The sequence below is a fragment of the Puma concolor genome, chromosome C1 (genome assembly GCF_028749965.1).
Source record: "Puma concolor isolate L17-30 chromosome C1, mPumCon1.1.hap2, whole genome shotgun sequence".
Taxonomy (NCBI): domain Eukaryota; kingdom Metazoa; phylum Chordata; class Mammalia; order Carnivora; family Felidae; genus Puma; species Puma concolor.
This window is the reverse complement of record NC_141674.1, coordinates 189,047,823-189,072,341: the sequence shown is the minus strand read 5'-3', so window position 1 is coordinate 189,072,341 and position 24,519 is coordinate 189,047,823. Positions and strand designations below refer to the sequence as shown.

At 38.4% G+C, this 24,519-nt stretch overlaps 1 protein-coding gene and 1 pseudogene across 2 annotated transcripts in view; one reads left to right on the top strand and one right to left on the bottom strand.

The window, feature by feature from the left end:
* The window catches only part of MPP4 (MAGUK p55 scaffold protein 4), a 44,143-nt gene extending 20,039 nt beyond the window's left edge, over window positions 1-24,104 (top strand). For both annotated transcript variants that reach the window (XM_086719286.1, XM_086719285.1), the window contains 12 exons: window positions 1,652-1,716; window positions 4,123-4,140; window positions 6,696-6,734; window positions 8,720-8,740; window positions 10,877-10,891; window positions 12,017-12,058; window positions 14,147-14,317; window positions 15,993-16,073; window positions 19,393-19,486; window positions 19,885-19,993; window positions 20,945-21,079; window positions 23,550-24,104. In XM_086719286.1, the coding sequence (XP_086575412.1) occupies window positions 1,652-1,716; window positions 4,123-4,140; window positions 6,696-6,734; window positions 8,720-8,740; window positions 10,877-10,891; window positions 12,017-12,058; window positions 14,147-14,317; window positions 15,993-16,073; window positions 19,393-19,486; window positions 19,885-19,993; window positions 20,945-21,079; window positions 23,550-23,741 (982 nt within the window). In that variant the 3' untranslated portion in view covers window positions 23,742-24,104. The remainder of the gene's footprint in view (window positions 1-1,651; window positions 1,717-4,122; window positions 4,141-6,695; window positions 6,735-8,719; window positions 8,741-10,876; window positions 10,892-12,016; window positions 12,059-14,146; window positions 14,318-15,992; window positions 16,074-19,392; window positions 19,487-19,884; window positions 19,994-20,944; window positions 21,080-23,549) is intronic.
* LOC112849108 (U6 spliceosomal RNA) lies at window positions 21,877-21,970 on the bottom strand (annotated as a pseudogene).
* Window positions 24,105-24,519: the final 415 nt, after the last annotated feature.

Below are 24,519 nucleotides of genomic sequence, written 5' to 3'. Positions count from 1 at the left end.
AAAGCAATTTGACGAAATTATGGCATGAGACATTTTAGTACAAAGCAGAGCAGAGCAATGGGAAAGTAGCTGGAGAGGAAAGGGGAGTGGTGGGAAAGAACTTTTTTAGATGAGGTACATAATGCTCGTAGGAACAATCCAGTGAGAGGGAAAACTTTTATGACAGAGAAAAAGAAAGGAACTGCTGTTGTCAATGTCCTTGAGCAGACAGACGGAGACATGATCTAGTGCAGTTGGACAACACAGGGGTTAGAGGTGCTGACCCCCTATGCAGTCAAAATTCTGCATATAACTTCTGACTCCCCCAAACCTAACTACTAATAGCCTACTGTTGGCCAATAATATAAACAGTGGATTAACACATATTTTATGTTATGTGTATTATATACTGTATTCTTATAATGAAGTAAGCTAGAGAAAAGAAAATATTAATAAGAAAATCATAAGGAAAGGAAAAACACATTTGCAGTACTGTACTGTGTTTATTGGAAAAAATCCATGTATAAGAGGGCCTGCTTAAAGGTCAACCATATACAAGTAGAGGCGTTGGCCTTATACAGGATCATAAACAGTAATAGTAACAGCAGAGAATCCAGACTGTGTGGACATAGTTGAGGGTGAGGATATGGCAAGAGCTTGTGGAAGTTCTCTGATTGTCTCAGTGAAATAAGAAGGAATATTGTAAGCTGAGAGTGAGGGTGGGTAAAGAAATGCTGGGAAAGAGAGAGGAAGAATGATGAAAACATGCACCTCTCCTCATGTCCATGGTTGGGGAAATCAGCCAGCAGGAAAGAAATCAGCAAAAGCTACTCAACACAGCTATTCCCCTTCCCCCAGAGCTTGTTTACCAGCACACAGCTGGCAGTGGAGAGGAAACAAGCCACCTCTTAAAAGATGCAGGGGAGCAGTTCCCTCAGGAGACCTGGGATTTGGTTAGAGCAAGAGGGCGAAGGGCTCACCTACTCACAGTAGGGGCTGAAGTCTGGGAGGCTTTGTTGAAGACTGACTTCGACTTCCATGGGGTGTGTGAAAGGGCTTCAGGGAAGGTGGGTGGTGGACAGAGCCTTACAGGGATTAACATGCAGAGGATAAGGGATGACCCAAGCTTTGGGGGACTGACATAAACAGGGATAAAGGCTTTACAAGGTTAGTCCTTATGGTCTCAGGGCAGAAAGCAGTGAGGAGGCTCAGGTAGGGGTCTTGCAAGGAGCCCACAGAAATGACAGGCTTATTGGATTAGCGCACAAATAAAGGATGCAGAAGGAATTGAAATCCACGTGGCTCTAAGGGATTGAGCATCAACAACCTGGGAGGGGAACCGGAACATGCTATGAAGATTCAGAGACCAGGTGAAGCAGGCTTACCCACTGGAGAGGCAGGGGCCAATGGGTCAGTCGCTGAAGCTCTGGGGCCTGTAGCCAGGTTTTTCAGTCTAAGAGTTGCTCTGAAAGGAGCCTGTAAGACAGGAAAAACGTGATAAGAAAACCTGTATATTTGGAGAATATTTGACAATGTGTTTGGAGAAGAAATCTCCCTTTTCACTTGGGTAGAAGCAGCAGAATTCTAAGAAGCACTGGATCTATTTCACTTGAGTTAACCTGAGTTGATTTTTTTTTTTTTTTTTCCTCATGGTGTATTTCTTTGTGCATAGGAAGCAGCGGGAGTTCTGGTGGTCTCAGCCATACCAGCCTCACACCCACCTCAAATCCATCATATGTGAGTGTGCTGATACCTCAAACCCAGCGTGTGCATCATGGGGAAGCCTGCTCCTTCTCTCCCAGGGCTGGCTTCCTGCCCAAGAGAGGATCTCTGACTGTCCCCACTGCCCAAATAAGCTCCTAGCAGCCATCTGAAATCCTACTCTGCACCTTCATGCCTTTGGATTTATAAGATTTTTCAGTTTATAAAAATGCAAATGTTCCTGTGTCGGTGATACCTTCTGTGATGGCCCCCCAACTCTGAGTGCCTCGAGGTCTTTACAGCTAGCTTATACATTATACATATGCTGGTGAACAAGGCTGCACACACAAACCTTCATGTGGGCTCTATACAGGGGGGTTAAATTTCACACTATTCAGAAGCTCTGATGAACAGTCGTGTGTGCATTTGATGAATAAACATGGGACTGAATTATTACTTAATCAATGCAGGTTCCTCGCTAGATGGTAATATTCAAACGGCAGTGGGGGAATGGTTAGTAAAGGTATCCATGGTGGCAAAGCTTGTGAACTACTTGCCACCTGAAAAGAGGGGCTGCAGCTTGGCAGAGCTCAGCTGGAACTGTCTGAGCAAGGCCCTTTCAGAAATTGCCCTCACCAGGCCACCCCCCCCCCCCCCGAAAGGAAGTAAGGTTGGGGGTGCCAGGAGGGAGGGAGAGGGACCTGAACGGGAGGCTGCAAGGGGACTAAAGCAGACAACAGTGTCAGTGTCACCAATTGGCCCATGGCAAGTCCTTACTTTATTACTGGTCTAAGCCCAAAATTAGTTTTTCTTCTCTTTTTCTCTTGAAAATTTATGATGGCAATCATAGAGACATTTTTGAAAGAAGAAAACTCTCTTATAATTCCTTCAGAGTGGCAATGTTTATTTATTTATTTTTGAGAGAGAGAGAGGGAGACAGAATCCCAAGCAGGCTGTGCACTGTCAGCACAGAACTGATGTGGGGCTTGAACTAAAGAACCCCGAGATCATGATATGAGTGGAAATCAAGAGTCGGATGCTTAACCAACTGAGCCACCCAGGTGCACCTATCTTTTTTATTTAACTTAACATTTTATCAGAAACATTTTTCATGATGTGATCTTTATAGTGATATTTTAGTTATTTCTTTGTGTTTTGAAAAAGTTTTTTTTTGTTTTTTACCAAACCAGATTGAGGTACTTCTTTAATTCAGTTTCCTATTTCATTTCTCAAAGGCACATTGAAATGCTAATAAAGCTTCTTTTTAAAATTTTTTTTTAATGTTTATTTATTTGAGAGAGAGAGAGAGAGAGAGAGAGAGGGGGGCAGAGACAGGGAGACACAGAATCCGAAGCAGGCTCCAGGCTCTGGGCTGTCAGCACAGAACCCGATTCAGGGCTCAAATTTACAAGCCATGAGGTCATGACCTGAGCCAAAGTCGGGTGTTTGACTGAGCCACCCAGGGGCCCCACTAATGAAGCTTCTAATCAGCATCTGGTAACTAGTAGGACCCCTAGTTGATGTTTAATTGGCTCCTGTAGCCTAAGTGTGATTTACATTAGACTTTTGGAAAAGCCCATCCTGAAATATGGTTTGTAGCCCCTATTCTTATACTCACAAATCTCTAAGTCCAGGAACTTCAAGGGTGGAGCCACTGACTTAATTGGTCACTTTTCATAGGGTTGTTTCTCATGGAGCATGTTCAGTTTCTAAATTATTAGATCATTCCTTTTCTTTTTAACTGTTTTAGATGATGCTGTAATAAGTATTATTTTGTATCTTTCTGATTAATGTTACCATAGAGGGGAAAAATCTCAGGAACAGGTTATTAGGAGGTATGGGCACTTTTATTTAACAAGACTTACTGAAAAATTTGCAGATGGCTATCATAAATATATTACTAAAGATGCTCACACAATTAAGTTGTCGCTGTTCTGTCTTTTTTCTTTCTTTCCTTCCTCTCTCCCCCTTCTTCATTCCTCCTTCCTTCCTTCCCTCCCCCTTCCTTTCTTCCCTCCTTCCTGCCCTCCTTCCTTCACTCCTTCCTCCCTTCTTTCCTTCCTCTCTTCCTCCCTCTCTCCCTTTTATTCCAGTCAAGATTTGAGTTCCTAAAATATTCTAAACTAAGTGCATTAATTCAGAAATGAATAGAACACAACCCTTATAGAACTTTAAGGAGGGAAGGAAGTGGGATTTGCCAGAAGCAAAATCCCCATTTCCAACAAGATTCATAAATGTATTAGTTTCTATAGGATACGTATTTATCATTTCATTACTAAATCTCTACCAAATTTCTATAGATTAAGCCTAGAACATTAATTAAATGATTTTGGCACTTTGCTTTTCTTATTATAAGTTAATCTGAAAAACTGTAGCATTAACTATTGTGCTCTCTCTCACTCTCTCTTTTTTTCCCCACTTTCATTATTTGTCTGTATCCAGCAATTTCTATGGAAGAAGGTAAGAAATAGTATTTGAAAAAAGAAACCCTCATCTCCAAAGTCTTGTAGAACTTTTGTATAGTTTTGTTAATTCACTTCAATTCAGTTTAGCTATTTATTAAGCTCTTCCTATATACCTAGTAGTGTTCCAATCACTAAGATCTTAATTTGTCAAAAGATGTCAGTCAAAAGAAAGCACACATGATGTAATTGTCCTAACACTGAGAGGAATAGGAGAAAATAGAGATAACATTTATATGCAGCACATGGTAAAAATTCAATAAAAGTTGTGAAACTGGCTTGCTGTTTTGTGTCAGCTGTTTTACACACACTGTCTTAAAAATAACCCTGTAAGGAATTCGTGATTGTTCCCATTTTATGGATGAAAAGATTGAAGTCCAAAGAAGGTAAGAGTATTGCCAGATGTTGCAGGCAGTGTAGTCTGGATTGAAGCTTCTGTTTCGGAGGCAAATGGAACCTCCAGTTATTACTTCTCTCTCCGAGCCCAGACACCCAGATGACTCATTATGATGCCACACACACACTTACAAAAGCAAGAAGGCAAGATGCTATCTGCTTGTGGAGGGGAAGAGAGGCTAGAAGAGCACTCCCCTAAGCACCCCCACAGCTCAATCCTGAAACTGGAAATGGGCAGGTCTTTGGAGAGGCGGGGTCTCTGAGGTCTTGGTGGGTTACAAGCCCACTGTCTTAATCTGCTCAGGTGGCCATAACAAGATACCACAGACTGGGTGATTTACACAACAGACACTTTTTTTCTCACAGTTCTGACAGCCAGAAGTCTAAGATCAAGGTTCAGCCGGTCTGGTTTCTGATGAGATTTTCTGGCCTGCAGATGACTGCCTGTCCTTTTGGATTGGGGCCCCAATCAATCTTATGACCTCATTCAACCTTAAAGGCCCTGTCTCCAAATACAGTCACACTGGGGGATAGGACTTCAACATATAAATTCGAGAGGGATACAGATCAGCCCATAACACATACCCTTTGCCAATAGTGTGGAATTGTTGATTTTGAGAGAATAAAATCAGTGTCTGTCTTTGATCCCAGGCTTGCTAGTTAGAAAAATCAGGGCTACTTGTGCTGTTACTGGAAATTCACTCGTGTAATTCCTCTGTAAAACAGGAATAATAATAGTAGTTTTCTTTGATAAAAAAACAAAAAAACAAAACATAAAACCTCTAGTTATGTCTTAGGAACTAATAAATTCACTGTTGTTATAAAATACTAATCTGAAATATAATCTCTGAAAAATTATACGCAATTGAATGGCAGCTATGTTACTTGTTTATCTGTGCCCCTACCTCTATAAAACAGTATTACTTTGTAAAAATTTTTATATTGCATATGTTACTTAAAAACCGTAGTTAATGATATGGTCTGTAAGAAGGTGGTGATAGGTTTATTATGTGACTTGATAATATTATAGCTTATTATACAGATAATTACTTGCACTTTTGGAACATGATAAGACTTATTTATTAAACCACTATTTATTTCTCACCTAGGAAGTGCTGGGCACTATGGTAGGCACAAGATGTACAGTGCTTTCTGAAAAAAAATTATTTTTTCAAAACATACATTTACATTAACCATTTTCATATTAAAAGGAAAATTCAGTTCAACTTAATAAATAATTTGTCATGTACCTATTCTGCGCAAGACACTGTACTAAGCTCTGTAAAATATGTAAAAAGTAGCAAGACAGTTTATGCTTTTAAGGTACTATCTAGGAGGGCAAATAAGACAAATACTCAAATGGTTGTATTATATTACACCTATATATTAGAATAGATGTGTAGTAGCAGGGAGTTCAAGGTAGTAGGAAGAAAATGCTATGCAGTTCATGGCAGAGATAATCATTTTAGTTAATGTTTGAGATGGACCTTGAAGCATTACAGGCAAAGGGGACAGCATAAGCAAAGGTACAGAGGACTGACTGATGGTGGCTACTCTAATGGGAATATAAGATATGTGAAGGAAAGAAGTGGACAATAGCCTTCAAAGTTGGGTTTGGGTCATGTTGTAGAGGGTTTTGAATATTAGGTGGGGTTGGCTTTAAAAGTTATGGTCTCTTATTCTCTCATATATACCCTAGTTAAAGGTAAAAATAGTTAATTTTTTAACATTATTTTTTATATATTATAATATATATTATTTATTTATTATTTATTATTTTAACATTTATTGAGTGCTTACCATACACCTGAGCTTTTCATACACTATCTCAGTTTATCCTCACTTACATGGGAGGTGTTGCTACCGTCTCCATTTATAGATAGAAAACTGAGGCTTGAGGTAAACTAATTTGTCCATTCATAAAGCCAATGCTTTTAAAATGTTAACCATTTTATGTTATGTTGCCTTCTATACCATAGATTTTCATTGAATATGGTGGAGCCCTTTTTATCTCTCCAAGTGAGCAAGCATAAGGAATATGCTTGTTGTAAGAGTAACATTATTGTAAGGTGGTCTGAGTTTTACTGACATAAGCCTATACGTTGGGAAACTCATACATTTTAAGTTCTATTTTTCCCTTACTGTCCTCTTTTATAGAAGATGACATGAAGATTGATGAGAAGTGTGTGGAAGCAGGTAACATTTCCTTTTGATAGAGTTACTACCAGGAGGAATATGAAGCACTTCAGCAGTAGATTCTCTGACGCAGAGTTGGCCAAATGGGGCCACAGGTTTCCTCTGGAAGAAATGTGTAAAATGAATTCCCCTGCGCCTGCCTTTTTCTGTGGTTCTGGCACTTGGAAGGGAGGCACAGCTGTGGGAATGTCTCCAGGCTCCAAGACCAACCTTCCACTAAGTGTTCTAGAAAGCAGTGTCTTAGAAATGATCACCAGAACATTCAGTAATACTCAGGTGTTACATTCAGTAACATTCAGGTGGAATGTCTGGAAACCACCATGCTTTTGTGAAATACTATAAAATACTGAAATGCCAATTTTTAAAAAGCGACATATAGTTTTTGTTATTGTTTGGTACCATCTTCTGGTGGATTCTAGTATAGATAAATAGTAGTGGGTTCCAAATTTTTGAGAAATATATGAAAACTTTTTACATTTCTATACTTAATTTTTTTTTTTGTAAATTGGGAAAAGGTTTTCCAAATTTAGTGGCATAATGAAGATTGGCTCAAGAATCACCAGAGTATTGTTGGGACAGTAGTTGGAGAGTCCTTAGTCAGATAAGTGAATTTGTCTTGGCTTTCTGGGCTAATCTAGTTTTTAGAAATTAAAGAACAATATGAAATCTTTAAATTGTGGATATTTTAAAGATTCACATATACTTCCCAGAACAACTACAGAATAATGCTGACACCATATTTATTTTGCCAGGTACACATTCGGGTTTCTAAAAACTTACAGTAATATTCATTTCTTTCTATAATTTTAATTTACAATTTTTATTAGGTAATACATTCACATATTTTATAATTCAAAAACTACCAAAGTATAGAGTTCCTCTCTTTCCCTTCTCCTCTACTCAGTTTTATTTCTTGAGGCAATAAATGCTCTCAGTTTCTTCCTGATCCCTCTAGACATATTCTGTGCATGTAAAAGCGATGATGTATATTTTTTCTCCTCTCCCTACCATCATCCTTACCATTCTTTTAAAAATACCTTTAAAAAGAACACAACAACAAAAAAGACTTTTTGATGGTACACTATACACACTCTTCTGTCCCTGGCTTTTCTCCTTAGCATCGTATATGATTCCATCTTGGTACATAAAGAGCCTCTTCCTTTGTTTTTAACAGCTTATTGGTTAAATAAATTATTGTGCATTTATATAATCACTTATCAGTAGATGTTTGAGTTATGTCCAGTCTGTTCTATTACAAACAATGCTACAACAAATAGCTTTGTAAATATATTGTTCCACATGGTATGAGTAAACCTTAGATGCAGTATCGCCTGATCCAAGGACACAAGCATTGGTAATGTTGCTATATATTTCAAATTGCTCTCCCTCTACATTCTAGTTTCGTAATCCTTAATATCTCTTTAAAATGCTAAAAAGAACTGTTTTAACTGAAAGTTGGTTTACATAAAATCTTTCCTTATCACCTACACAAGCCTATGCAATCAAACCAATATACTCACTCTCCTTGCCACATTCCTGTTGCTTATGGTTCCTCCCCACCCTCTACCCTGCCCCAACCTTCAGTCAGGGTGCATCTCTCCTCCATCTGAAAGCCCTCTAATAGCAAAGCTGTGCACTATCTGAGAATCCATTGGAGTTTCCTGTGACATTCTACCTTTCCCTTCCCTCTGAGCCTCTTTTACATTTTATTTAGTCTCTTTTATTTTATTTTATTGATTATAGCCTCATACAGCATACCTGCCTATTGTCATAGCCCAGCTACTTAATACCACATATCTCATTTAAAAGTTCAATATGCCATAGAGACACCACTGACTTAGCCTTGATTCAGGAAAGATTTTTAGAAGTTAGTGTGTATGCAGAAGCATAGGGTCAGGGAATTCATCTGTTAAAGTACAGGCTCAGTATTGATAGTAATAAAATGACACTTTTGGTTTTTTTTGTGTCCCCATGGGAAACCATAGATGAAGAAACATTTGAATCTGGTAAGTAAAAAATGAATATTTGGTATTGATTTTTAAGAGTGTATTCCAGATATTGGTATAATTTAAACACACATTTAGGGATATGATACAATAATTGTTTAAATACCTCAACAGTATAATTGTGAGATATTATAAGCTTCACCTTAACCAGTACTTCTTTTGGGGCATTTTGGAGCTCTTTGGGATCATTTTTTGGTTGTCACATTGATTTGGGGCACTGGCCTTTAACTGGTAGGACTCAGGAATGCCAGATGTCCTGCAGTGTGTGAGACCATCCTGCATAATATTTTTAATGTCCTATTGGACAAAACACATTACAAATATAAATGAGCAGTTCCTTAACACACAATAGTGATATACATTTTCATAAGACATAACATGAAAAGCTCAGTTGTTTAGAAGACAGTCACTATGGAGAGAGACATTTGAACAGGATTAAAGAAATTGCCTTGCAACTATTGAATAATTTACTCCACACATTCTGTCCGCTCCGTACTGATAGTAAATAAACTAGAAAGTGAAGTATCTATGTTGATTGATTGTTTTCTTTTACTTTAAAATGTTATTTGTTATTATTGATGACATATGGTATCACCAAGTGTGTGATACCAACATCAGAGTAATGTTGACATCATTAGTAATGAAATAGGTCTCACAGAGTATTTTGAAAACTGGCAAACTTTTGGAGCATGTTAACATTACTCAACTGCTCCCAAGTATAGTTCCTCCTTTTCTCCAGTTCATCAGATTATAATTGCTTTGGTATATTATCCCTACTTCAATTAAGGCAATTTCCCTTTTATATACAAGTAAACCTGGTCTGTCATTACTTATCAGAGCACTTTTTATTTCAGAATTTACTGTTACTTTGCCCTTCTATTTTTCTATACTTCATATAAGGAATATTTTCACTTCCTTTAATCCATGCTTCTTCATTATAAGTGGGTATAAGCATCTAATAGTTTCTTATTCATAGTTTCTTATGTCTTCTAGAGAAGTCATGCCTGAGGATTAATATTTTGAAATACACATTTTTAAAATATAAATGAATTCTTTTTAATTTTTTTCTTTATATTACAGTTAGAGTATTGCATTGGTTTTTAAAATTAAGTGTACAATAGATTATATTAATTTGATTTCATAAGAATCGAGAGATTGCTACAAATATTGGTTATAAAAAAGATGGCACTAAGACATATGGAGTTGAGAACTATGCACCTAAATTATTTACTTACCATTTATGTTGTTTCTAAATTTTCTAGTTTTGGGGATGCCTGAGTGGTTCAGTCAGTTAAGCATCCAACTTCGGCTCAGGTTGTGAAGTCACAATTCATGAGTTTGAGCCCCCATATGGGGCTCTCTGCTGTCAGCACAGAGCTCACTTTATATCCCAGGTGCCCTTCTAAGTAAATAACTCTTGATACTCATTCATGATGCTTAATTCTGTTACTTAGAGCTCTTAGTGGGCAGTTACATTTCTTCAGTTTTGATCTCAACTCTTTTCTGAATTTAGTGTCATGTGACCTTGAATTTCTCTGGGAGGTGATGGTATAATCTAATTAGGAATGCCAATTAAAAAAAAAGTAACAGAAAACATGGATATTTAAGATATCTAGAAAACAAAGAAAACAGCACACTTTGTGTTTAGTTCCCCTTGTCTCCAATGGGCTGGCTGGAGATGGACATGTGTCACTGGACCCAGTGAGGAGTAAAGAATGAGGATGCTTGGGCTAGAGGCTGCTGCAGCACCTCTGGAGCAGCAGCATATGGCCTCTGGGAGCGAAGGAGAGAGGAGGCTCAAATCAGTTGCCTTCCTATAATTTCTCTCTCTCAAGCCCCATTTTAAGCCAACCAGTGGAGAGGAGTCTTCATAGATAAAATCTTCAGGGAGAATGTAGATAAGTGACTTGCAGAACAAGTCATAGTCCTCAGAGCAGCACAGTCAGGTCCCACGAGTTCCTGAGTCCCCAGTTGTACGTTGTTCATTTGCCTTGCCAGACCTACCCAGGTTACAACTTTCTCTAAGAGAGACATAAAAGCCTCATTTTTGTAACTTGTTTTTAGTGGATGGCCAACTCAATCTTCTCAAAGACTTAACTTTTTCATGTCTGTTTTTTCACTTATCCAAATATCCAGAGGAGCTTTCAGAAGGTAATTGTTTTTATTTCCTGGGTAAGCCAAACAGAGCTATATTTAAGATCTTTCAGTGCCTCCATGTGCATACTTGACAGGATACACTTTAAGATAAGATGTATTTTGAGGGTGAAAGCAGTGATGAGATATTCCATTTCATAGAAAAATATTTAAAAGTGAACAATGAAAGTAGTTAAGCTTTATGAATATATTCCTGAGTAAACATTTCCTTTTAAACTTACTGACGTATTTCAGTGCTTACTTAATAGAAGATGGAATTAATTTTGGCGTGTTTTCTTTGTATTTTAAGATGTACATGAAAAAAAGGTTAAGAAGAAAAGGTTGTATATGTTAGTTCATTCTATGAACAGTGGCTCTTTACATAGTACTTCAATGATCAGAACAGAGTTGCATAAGTGAAAAGGAACATCTATTAGTAAAAAGTAACTTGAAAATGATATTTTTATAACATTTTTTTCCCCTGGAGTTTATATGAATTTTTCTGAGACTGCAGTGGAAGCAGAGACAGGAGTTTAAATAAGTTCTAGATGCTTCAGAGCCACTGGGATCAGTTCTCCTCACTCTTGTTCCTCAGATTTTTGGACAGTCAGACACAATTGGCAGCCATAGAGCAAATACTAATTTTATACAGAATAAACCATTTTATCAGGGAGAAACTTAAAACCCCCCTCCAACAAAGGGATTAATTAAAGGTCCTGCAGAATACCATTTCCACAAGTTTAAGCCTAAGCCAGTTCATCTGTTTCCTGTTTTAAGTCAGTTTTCTTTGGGGATGTTTAAAAATGTATAACAAATTTTTATTTGTTTTGACTATGGCTCAATATCTTTCTTGTAACTTTAAACAAGCCTAAAATAGCTCTTTGTTTTAATTATACTTGACAGAATATATTCTGTGTATTGCTAAAATTCTGGAGAGTATTTCTGCATAGTTTGGGGCATGTGATAGGCTGCAGAGTGCTTAGGATATTCTTTAATAAGCCATTCAGGATGAATTCAGCTGTGCTGACATCTACTGAAAGAGTGTCACTTGCAGATTTGAAGATAATTTCATGCATCTGTTCTAAGTAAACTTCTCTTTCTCCTCCTCCACATATTCTGTTCCTGCCATTCTCTGTGTTTCAGACAAGGAGGAATTTGTTGGCTGTGATCAGAAGTTCTTTATTGGTAGGTGATGATTAATAAGAGGTGGGTCTTTGTCACTTGTTAACTTTTTAGTCATACCATCCTGACTCTCTTCTGAAAGCTTCTTTTGTTGATGGACATTTCCAAACTTGTTCCTTGTTCTGGTTTCCCTCTATCCCCCCAATTTTTTGGGGGGGTTAGTATTCTGATGTGTTGATCATTCATCATAATTCATCTGGTTTCCACTGGATATCTCTTATTATTCAGCAAACACAAATCTTTTATTTTCTTCCAGACTGTTTCATGACATTTTTGTCTTACTCTAAAGAGAACAATTGTCTGACTACCAAACTTAACTTTGATGACCACATTTCTATATTCTGTCAATTTGGCAGAGGTTTCTGAAGGACCCCTTTAAAGGCTCATGTAAAACCACACTGGGCCTCCTTTTCCATGAGACAGTGGGGCAACAGCAGGATCTATAAAGTGAAATGTTGGTTTCCCGGGCCAAGATGCACATTAGAATCATTGAGAGAGCTTAGAAAAACAACAACATGGGACCACTTTTCTGTATCCCTTTGAGGTTAACTCAGCCCCAACGCCATTAAGTATGCTAAAAGGGAAGGCATCCGCACAAAGGTGGGAAAGAAGCAGCCTGGGGTGGGGCATCACTGAGCAGTATTAGCAGAACGTTTATGCAGGGGATGATGGTGGTCTGGTACAGGTTGTCAGAGCCAGAGCAATGTGAGGAGGACAGCTGCCATCACTTGGGTTCTGACACCTCACAGCCTCTACAAAGATGGCCTCCTCACCTAGCTTGGGTTCTGACACTTTCTGCCAGGTTGCTGACACCATCCGTCCCCATCCTGCACAAGTGCTCTTGACTAATAAGTAAATGTATTGAGGACAATCAGTGTCAGGTTTCTCACTGAGAAACATACAGAAAGTGGGGAGGTGGTGGTGGCTGGAATAAATCCCGCAATGTCGAGGTGGCTTTGTGGGTATTGGTGTGAACTCATGGTGTTCGACATATACAGATACAGATATAGATGTGTGTGTGTGTGTGTGTGTGTGTGTGTGTGTGTGTGTGTTTATACATATACATATAGTCCCTAGCTCTACCTATTGAAAGGACCTGGGAACAGCTCTTTTTTTTTTTTTTAAATACCAGAAAGCTCTGTGATTCAGCGGGCAGGTTAAACAGGATTCTAGGGGTTCAGAAATCATGGTTAAAGTGTCCAACTCTGCCACTGATGACATAGTTGTGAGCAGCCCCTAACCCATGTCTTAGTGTATCCATCTGAAAAATGTGAGTGATCAGCCTGCTCCCCCATTTCTATCCTGGCCCAAGCCACTATTCTCCCTCATCTGGGGCACTGCAAGGGCCTCCTAGCTGCTCTCCCCTGAGCCCACACTTTGCATCCTCCCCAAGCACCAGAGGAATTCTTCAGACACATAAATCAAACCATGTCACACCCATTTCTCCACCACCCAGTGACTTTTCATCCCATTTGGACCACAATCCAACACTCTGCTTCCTCTCCAACTCCACTTCCTACCCTTCTCCCTACTGCTCAGGACCCTGCCCTACTTGAGCCTTTCTGTGCTTCCCCAAACACTCCTTTCTCTGCACCTTAGCAGTTGACGTTCCCTTCGCTTGGGCTGCTTTCATCCCCAGATGCCTCCTGACTGGCTCCATTACTTTATTCCCATGTCTGCTCGATGTTACCTTTTCACACACACTTTACTTGAATTCCCTCACTCCCCATGAAGAAACACCCCCATCACTCCACTGCCCCTTCTTCTAAGCACTTATTTTTGTTGATGTGTTTACTTCTGTTTCTCCTCCTCCATAAAACGTAAATGTCATGAGGAAATGAGTTTGATTTAGTTGACCGCTAGAACCCCAGCACCTGGCACATGGTGGGCACAGGGTGCAACTTAGCGGCAACATGTGGGGGCATTTTGTTATTTTTCCTTCTGTTCTCTTCTTATTTTCTACCTTTAGACAGACGTGATTATGTTAATTAACACTTGCTGGTTGCAGTCACTGCAGGCGCCATCAGGCGGGGCAAGAGAAATAATCTCTCCTACCTGGATGTAACATCCTGTGCGTTTCCACCCTCCCAGCTGGCTTCCGCCGGAGCATGCGCCTTTGCCGCCGGAAGTCTCACCTGCGCCAGCAGCACGCGGGGGTCTGCAGTGCCAGCGGCTGTCTGAGCGCGTCAGGCGCCCCCTACGAGGAAGTGGTCAGGTACCAGCGACGCCCTTCAGACAAGCACCGCCTCATAGTGCTCGTGGGTACGTCTCAGGAACTGTGTCTCTCCTCCCCCATAGTGAACTTTTCCTTCTAGAGTCAGTGGTTTTGTGTTGGGAGTGGTGGCAAAACTAGAATTCTTTAGGGACGCCAATATAAACACCTTTAAAAAAAAAAAAAGCCTGTCTTATATGTGTGTTTATAAATAAAACTTTATTGTCTCATGCTTTTATTGTTTACAATTAAATGTGGTATGCCATGATATACTGGGGGTATTAACAGGTTGCATTATGAAATTTTGTTTTGTCTTTTTTTGACCTGTTTTGAGTTTGTTCTGTAAGCATAGGTGAGTATTCCCCCAGACTGCATTAGCAGTCTGTATTAGAAATAAAAATCCTCTGGGTGCCTGGGTGGCTCAGTTGATTAAGCATCTGACTTTTGATTTCAGCTCAGGTTGTGATCTCACAGTGGTGGGATTGAGCCCTGCATTGGGCCTCCACTGCAGAGCATGGAGCCTGCTTGGGATTCTCTCTCTCTTCCTCTCTTTCTGCCCCTCCCTTCCTCTTGAATGTGCTCTCTGTCTGTCTCTCTCTCAAAATAAACATTAAAAAAACCACAGTTTATTAAAAAAAAAAAAAGAAATAAAAATCCTTAAGACCTATTTCCCTAAGAAATTTGTAACCACCTTCTTCAGAAAAATGTTTAAAGTTTTCTGGACTATATATGGTGCTAAAGAACAGGGCAAATACAGTACTGGGGTGACGTGCTTTTGTGACCAAGAGCTCTGCAAAGCTGGTCCCTGCAGCTGTAGTAACTAATGTCATGCTGCCATCTCTGTGTATTCCAACTGTAATCAAGGGAGGCCCCTGTAGAGCAGAACAACATGCCCTACAGCCGGGACCGGCTACATAATTTGCAGAGCTCAGGGCAAAATGAAAATACAAGGGCTTCTTGTTTAATGATGATTAAGATTTCAAGAAGGCAAAAGAAGAGTATTAAACCAAGTGTAGTATGCTAAGCCTGGGCCCTATGTAATTGCATGAAGTCAGCTCTGACTCCAGTTGCACACAGAGTGTTGACTCAACTATCTATCAGGAAGTATGTCTGGGGGCGTCTGGGTGGCTCAGTCTGTTGGGCGTCTGACTCTTGATTTTGGCTCAGGCCATGGTCCCATGGTTTGTGGGTTCAAGCACCAGGTCGGGGTCTGTGCTGACTGTGTGGAGCCTGTTTGGGATTCTCTCTCTCCTCTCTCTGCCCCTCTACCACTCACTCTCTCTGTCAAAATAAATAAGTAAACTTAAAAAAAAGGGAATATGTCTGAATTCTATAAGTCATGGGACCCATAATTATAGGGGCTGATTTCTGGGTTGTGATGTGATGGAAACTTCATTTGACAGGAAAGGCAGATTGTCTCAGATTATCTGAAATGAGGCCAGAGAATTTTCAGTGTCTGACATTAGATGAAGGTTGCTGAGGTGACTGGTTCCTGCAATTCCCCAGCTTATTTCTGGAATGTTGAAGAAGTGTGGGTTACTCCATGGGTCACCAGGAAAATTCCTAAGAGCTTTCTGGAATTGTTTCAGTTTGTGAGAAACTAAAAACATTTCCCAAAAAATTTGCTCTCAAGTTTTTTCAGTAGAAGAACTGAAACGATGATTTTACCACATAATCATATTTATTCACATCTTATAATTTCTGCATGTGACTTTCTGTATTTAGGACCTTCGGGCGTTGGAGTAAATGAACTGAGAAGACAACTTATTGAACGTAATCCTAGCCATTTCCAAAGTGCTGTGCCACGTATGTGTAGTTTTTCTTTCCTAGCAGTTCATGTTTCGGTAAAACTGTCTTTGTCTCTGCAGATGCACTGATCTCAGTTAACTGTGCCATACCATTTTTGTTGTAAAAATATATCAGACACTAGGAATAGTCCTTGTATAATATTCCTAACTATATTTATTTTAATAGAGGGAATTGATTTATTGACATGTAGGCTTTTAAAGGGGGACTTTGTCTCTTTTCCATCTCTCAATGACTATATAGATGACTCTTCAGGAAAACTAATATTTAGCAATAATAACTAACATTCGTTAATTACTTACCATCTTCCTGGCACTGTGCTTGGCTCTTTAAATGCCTTATTTTATTTTGAAACTTTCAATATATACAGATATAATTTTATATAAGTCTGTATATGTGATTATATCATCCATGGCAGGAAAGAGCATGTGCATGTAGGTTCTTCCTCTTCATCTGAACGCAAGAGAGAGGAACTTAGAGAAACCACTTAAGAGCTTTGCATGCGTTCCCTGCAGTTTGGGGGGCATGGAAGACTGATGTCAGAATTATACCTGAAAAAATGGAAAGAGTTTAAAGGAGTGGCCAATGGCTATAGTCTGGGAAGTAGCTACCCTTTGAGAAATCACAAGTGACTAGCTGGCATAGGGATGGATTTGAGATACTCAGTGGCAACGGTGGTGGTGATAGGGTTTGCAGAATAACCCAATGCATCGTCTAGGAGAGCAGAGCCAGATTTAAATATCTACCAGATTTAAATATCTAAGAGGAGCCTATAGTATCCAGCATCAGTATCAGTGAAGTGAGAATTTTCCTGCTCTTTCCTCTCCTTTCTGCACTGTAGCCTTGGACAGTTAGAAAGCTGGAGAGGAATAGTAGAGAGGCAATGAAAGGGAGGAGAGGAATCCTATTCCCTTTCCTGACTTTGGCTTCTCTGACTGCAGGCTTCCCTGCTTGCAGCAAGTCTGAGCCAGGTGTGTGGAGGAGAAGCCTAAAATAATCATAATTTTGATTATTACATGGGAATGGAATTTTATTAGATCAAGACTGCATTTGTGGCACAGGTGATGGTGGCCTTTTTTTTTTTTTTTTTAACCTAAGAGTAATGAGAAGAGTCCTGATAACTGCTTAGATTTTCATCCAGGACCAGGAGAAGGTCTTGTCCCACAGAAGGCAATAGGTGACAGAAAAAGTTGCTTTATAGGGGTGCCTGGGTGGCTCAGTCAGTTAAGCGTCTGACTCTTGGTTTTGGCTCAGGTCATGTTCTCACGGTTCGTGAGTTCAAGCCCCACATCAGGCTCCGCGCTGACAGCATGGAGCCTGCTGGGATTCTCTCTCTCTCCCCCTCTCTCTGCCCCTCCTCTGCTCTCTCTGTCTCTCAAAATAACTAAACTTAAAAACAAACACTGTTCACATGTGTAAGAATGGACATTGATCTCCAACATCCAGTGTTTATAGCAACACTACCAACAATAGCCAAATTAGGGAAAGAGCCCTCATTCCACTCATATGTGGAATTTAAGAAACAAAACGGATGAACGTAGGGGGAAGGGAAGAAAAAATAAGATAAAAACAGAGAGGGGGGCAAACCATAAGAGACTCTTAAATACTGAGAATAAACCAGGAGTTGCTGTAGGGGAGGTGGGTGGAGGGTGTGGGTTAAATGGGTGCTAGGCATTAAGGAGGGCACTTTTTTGGGATGAGCACTGGGTGTCATATGTAAGGGATAAATCACTGAGTCCTACTCCTGAAGCCAAGACTATACCATATGTTAACTAACTTGAATTAAAACAAAACCACAGAAGAAATCACCATTTTTCAATAATCTGGATAAAAATAAAATGCCCATGGAACATAGAATAATTGTAAGCAGTATAGCTAGTCATCATTCAAGTGAGAAAATGTTGCCCATATTTTGCTTTCTAAATTGAGTGAATAGTTTTAATCTTAAAATGAATACATCTAGTTATGCATTAGTTCACAGATTTTAACCTACCATATAAAACATAGTCCAATAGAAGCCACGGAGAATTAGTAATCTTAGGTTTATATTTACATAATTTATTATAACCCGAGAGTATAGTGTTTTACCAGAATTTTTTTTTTCAGTACAAAGCTATAGGAGAGGTGGCATAACTGTAGAAATTCTAAGTATCTGCAGAGAGCCTTGAATAAAGAAAAAAAAGATGACTCTCAGATGACATTTGTTTTTTAAACTTCTTGAATGTCCATAACTCCTTTTTCATTTAGGTTCTATGTCAAGTTCCTGCTTTGTCATTTCCATGTGTTGATATTATCAAGTGTTCATATATTTCATTCTTAAACTTTGTCAAGTACAAATGCAAATATGCCATTTTTTTTATGAACAGGGAGAATTTGTGGCAATGCAGATTAAGGGACTAGAAGCTTTGTGGTATATATAGGACACAGAGTTGGAACTGTGGTTCATTCATCTGTGTGTTCTAGGAAACTAAGATATCCAGAACAGAGGCACTCAGTACATGTTCGTTGAATAAATAGATGAACAGAAAATGAATCACTTTCAGTCATTCAATGAGCTCCTGTGTTCTATACCAAGTACTATTTAACTTGAGGAATCTATAATAAAAAAATGGGACTGAATCCAGACTCCACCAGTCTTTCCCTTCTGGAGTTCCCTAAAACTAATCACCATCTCCCTTGGCTATCAATGCATTTGGGCAAGACTGCAGACAGACTGTCATGGGCTTTCTCCTTTCAATTCAGAGACAATCTGGTGTAGCAGAAAATATTAGTCTAGGAGGAGTCAGAACACGTAGGTTCTTGTTTTCAACTTTGCTTTTCATTAGTCTTGTGTACATGAGCAAGTTACTCTGTAAAATCTTCAGTTAGTTATCAGTAAATTATGGTGATGAAATAGCATTTCATCAAGCTAGCAGTGTGAGCAATGAAATGAGATCTTGGGAAATGCATTATCTAAACATAAGATATGCTACCTGGGGGCCTTTAGGCATCTTAGGGCTCACATATAATTCACTCATGCCTGTTTTTTAGTATGAGCAGCTATCCCTTAGGGTCTCCCCATCCTAGCTCAATACCTAATACATTCGTGTCCACACTGTGATTACTTAATAAAGATTTATAGATGAACTGATTTTGATGAGAACTTCTATTTTCTTATCACCAATTTAGGCTCCGTCTTTTTGGTTCTAGCATTTTATTTACCTGTTTATGTATTCCTTTATTTACTTTGATTAGAAATATTTATCCAAATGTATATTGGTAATAAACCAAAACATTTCAAAGATTTGAAACCATTTTTTTAAATTCCGTTTTTTGATAGATACTACTCGTTCCAAAAAGAGTTATGAAATGGATGGACGTGAGTATCATTACGTGTCAAAGGAAACATTTGAAAGCCTCATGTATGGTCACAGGTAGGCTATACATTCGGAATCTGATTCTTACCTTTGGTTATTTTACCTTCAAAATACATGCCCCATTTTTATGCATTATCCAAAGCTTCTGGGGCAATTCCTTTTGTTTCCGAAGAGTTAAGCAAGGAAATGCAAATTGATCAACTACTACACTAACTTATTGGGTTGGGAGAGGGAGCAGAACTGAGTTGCCAGTCTTAGAGACTTTGGAGAAATAGTTGAGTCCTAGATCTCCTAATATTTTTTTTCTCCTATTGATTTTCTCCTATTGATAATTCTTCTTGTGCTACCGAAGTCCACCTATTTATGTTCTATCTCGTTGGAGTTTATCTTCATGTTACTATAATAGTATTTTACTTGTAGAAAGAGTTCTTGTTTTCCTTGTGGCACCCTTGCAGGATGCTCGAGTATGGTGAATACAAAGGCCACCTGTATGGCACCAGCGTGGATGCTGTTCAAGCAGTCCTTGATGAAGGAAAGATCTGTGTCATGGACTTAGAGCCTCAGGTAGGTCTATGGTGGAATATTTCCCATCTCCCCAAAGTAATGAATGAATGTCTTGCATTTTGTGCATATTGCTGTAGATCGTAGTTGAGACATTTTATTCTTTTAGCCTTTTAGGGATAAGACCACTTACCATATCTAAGGACCAGGATCTTATGTAAAGGAACAGTTGCCAATATCTTGTCTTTAGTTAGGGAATGAGTCTTGCTTCTCAGATACAAAAAGAGAACTGAGCTGGTGGCTATAAATAAAAGTTAGAATCCTGTTTTGACTTTGATCACAAAGGCATTAAGGAAATTTGTGGAGAGAATAAGATGTTGTTTTACATAAGGAGGTGAGGTTCCCATGTTGTCATATCTGTAGCTACCTCTATGAGACTATATGTGGAGTGAGGCAGGAGTGAGCAAGTTAGGGTAAAGAACACACAATGTGTAGGCTCCATTTTTTGATCCTTGTATTTTGTGGGATTTTTTTTTGTAGTCATTTTAAATATACCATGTGTACTAAAGAGAATCAGGGGATAAGACAATTGTTCTTACTTGGGTCAAGGCTGGTGGTCAGTGTGAAGATGTCAGTAGTATCCAATATAAGATAATAGCCAAGAGGAAGGGGAAGTGAGGGTGAAACAGAACTGATCCACCTGCAGAGTTTGTCTTTGCCTCTTTCCCATGAGATTATTTATAGGATCCTATTCTCAGATTTCATAAGGGTGTCATGACTAGTGAGAGGAAGAGCCACAATTTAAACTTAATTTTAATCCTAGAACCCCATCTCTTAATTATTAAAATTTTTATTTTTTAGAGTTGAGGACTTGAGGGCAAAGGAGAATAAATAAAAATAAATTGGCTGAAAATAATTGCTAATTTCTGGTCTTAGAAATTTTGAGAACATTCATGTTGACTCTAGGAAATTAAGATTTCTGTTTTTAAATATGAACCTATTTTTTGTGTGTAGGGTATTCAAATAGCTCGAACCCATGAACTAAGGCCCTATGTCATATTTATAAAGCCATCTAACATGAGTTGTATGAAGCAGTCTCGGAAAAATGCCAAGATCATTACAGACTACTTTGTGGACATGAAGTTCAAGGTAAGATACAGAGAAAATAGACACATGCATTTTTTTTCTAGTAAAAAAATAATCACTGTATTATTTTCACAACATTCCAGTGTTAAGGAATGTGATTTTTGTTTCTAATGAATAATGAAATGCCCTATGGTTTGTCCTTTTTACTGGATATCATTTGTAGATATTAAAATAATGTTTAATAAATGCTATGATACTATTATTTTTTTTCTAGTCTGGCTTAAGTTAAAAAAAAAAATGACCTCAAGCTACAGTTTGCAAATCCACATGGAAAGTGGGTGTGCACAAGCCTGATGTTTATATTTTATTATTTATCTTATGAAAGAGTTTGAGAAGTTACTTTTAAAATGTTGTAGTGAATATATCTTATATGTAATATGAGTTATCTATATAAAGTATATTTCTAAACGCAAATATTATGTATTAATGATGATGGAAATAATAGAGGGGCCAAGACAGGTGGGATTTATCAGTGAACTCTTCCTGGAATAACTAGTTTCTTTCCAGTTTATTTTTTTCATTAAATCTACCTTAACTATTTTAAGTCATCATATACATTCAGCAAGGTGTATAAATCTTATGTATAACAGCTTAATGAATTTTTACATGTGCATATACCCAGATAACCATCACCTAGATCAATATATTACATCCACTTATTTTTTTGTGTATATGGTAAAAAACACATAACATAAAACTTAACATCCTAACCATTTGTAACTGTACAGTTTAGTAGTGTTAAATATATTCACACTGTGCAAGAGATCTCTAGAACTTTTTCATCTTATAAAACTGAAATTAAATATAAAGAATACGTCATAAGTTTGCATGTCTCCCTTGCATAGGGGCCATGTTAATCTGTATTGTTTCAAATTTAAGGGGTGCCTGGGTGGCTCTGTCGGTTGGGCGTCCGACTTCGGCTCAGGTCATGATCTCGCGGTCTGTGAGTTCTAGCCCTGTGTCGGGCTCTGTGCTGACAGCTCAGAGCCTGGAGTCTGTTTCAGATTCTGTGTCTCCCTCTCTCTCTGACCTTCCCCGATTCATGCTCTGTCTCTCTCTGTCTCAAAAATGAATAAATGTTAAAAAAACTAAAAAAAAAACAAATTTAATATATGTGCTTCTGAAGTGAAAAACAGGTATATTTGTATAATCCTTTGTTATTATTTCTGTCTTCATATTTTTTTAAGTGACTACTGTATGAGAATCTGATTCTTCAGTTTGCGTTTCAGACAGTGGAGTCCATGGATAAATTCTCTGAATCTCATAGGCATTTAAAATTGTGTTCTCATTTTTATGGCAAGCTAAACAAATCAACAAAATTGTTTCTGGATCATGAGTATTGTCATCTTGTAAAGGAGTACTGCCACAACATTGCAGTGCCTGCATTTGTATTTGTGTTTATTTTTTACTTTATTTTTTAAGTTTATTTATTTACTTTGAGAGACAGAGAGAGAGAGAGTGCAAGCAGGAGAGGGGCAAAGAGAGAGGGGGTGAGAGAGAATATGAAGCAGGTTCTGTGATGTCAGCGCGGAGCCTGACCTGGGACTCAAGCTCACAAACTGTGAGATCATGACCTGAGCTAAAAAACCAAGAGTCAGATGCTTACCAGATTGTGCCACCCAAGCTCCCCCCTATTTGTTTTTTATGATTGCACTGTCAAAAAGCTGTACTGTTTTAATTGTTATGGACAAATAAGAAAATAACAGCAGTGAAGTTAATGCATTAGTTCCGAGGAAGGCCAAATGACTCTCACTAAATGAACATTTCACAATAGAGGAAATCGATATCAAAAGTGAATTAAGTCATGGCCTCATGAGGCAAAGGACAATTAGGGTATGTCTAATTCAATAGAACCAGGTCACCATCTTCATGTTGAAAGTGGCAGAATGATATCATTCTTATCAATATTTAGTTGTAGAAACTGTATTTTACCTTCTAAAATTTCATTTGAAATTTATGTGTAAGTTTTACTTATATTTAACTGGTAAATTTCATTTTCTTTCTTTCCCTTTCCTCCTCCTCCTGCTCTTCCTCCTCTGCCGCCTTCTTCTTCTTCTTCTTCTTCTTCTTCTTCTTCTTCTTCTTCTTCTTCTTCTTCTTCCTCTTCTTCCTCTTCTTCTTCTTCTTCTTCTTCTTCTTCTTCTTCTTCTTCTTCTTCTTCTTCGTTATATATGGTTGAAAGCTTCAAGTGTTTAGATAATAGAATAATATAATTTAAGTCCAAATAAGAAGTTGAGGGGGTTGTTCTGGCTACCAACTGTTACTTAGTTTTGCAAAGTCTTGACCAGAGAAACATTTAGTAAGAGTAAAGATAGAAACATAAGTTTTGTGGTTTAGAATAGAGGACGTTTATTTGACCTAAGTGTTTTTATAAATAGTTTCACAACTGAATATAACATCAAAACAAACTGTGTATTATTTATATTTATCTTTTTAAGTCTGTGCTATCCATATTTTTTCATTTCTCCTAAAGGATGAAGATCTACAAGAGATGGAGGATTTAGCCCAAAAGATGGAGACACAGTTTGGCCAGTTTTTTGATCATGTGATTGTGAATGAGAACTTGCAAGATGCCTGTGCCCAATTGTTGTCTGCAGTTCAGAAGGCTCAGGAGGAGCCTCAGTGGGTACCAGCAACATGGGTTTCCTCTGATACTGAGTCTTAATGAGGCTTCCTGCTTAATGCTGGGGTTTTAACAATATTCATCTGTTACAGAGCTCTGGAATAACAGCTGCAATCTAAAACAGCAGGATTTGCTCCATTATAATGTGTACAACTTTAAAAGTGGTGCAGTTTATTAATTAGTCCGGTTTGAAAAAAATATTTGCATTGTATGTATGTAGAATTACCTCCTTGGCTTTCAGGAAAAAATGTTTTCCTTTACCTCATATGCAGCAATGGTAGGAGTACGAACAATGTTAAGCCAGTGAGTATGAGAACCTTTCATAGATTTCATGCGGTTTTTGTACAATTCAGATAAAAGAGCTTCCCTAAATAAAATAAGTAGTATTTAATTTCAGAAACTGGATTTTGCCTCATGAAACTTCTATTTTATGAAAATGGCTTTTACTTGACTTAGCAAGAAAGAAGGGTTAATGTACACATTTCACATCTAATGTGAAAACTTACAGAAGAGACACTGCCCTCATCATTTATAAATCAATCTACAAGGAAAAAAATTATTCTTCTGTTCAGAGCTGTAACAATCATTAATTTGCCTAAAAGCCAACATCCATATTATGCCTAAACTAGGAAAGGGCAATTGACTTTAGTCCTAGAGACTCGTATCTGAGAAAACCACAAGGTGAGGATGCTATTCCACGAAGTCTTATTTTCTTTTTCCCTAGATCTTGAGACTTGCAGTCACTCTTATTGGCCCTGTATCTGTTTATTTTCTGCATCATTCTCTAACATTCCCCATACCCACACCATCCCTCTATTCC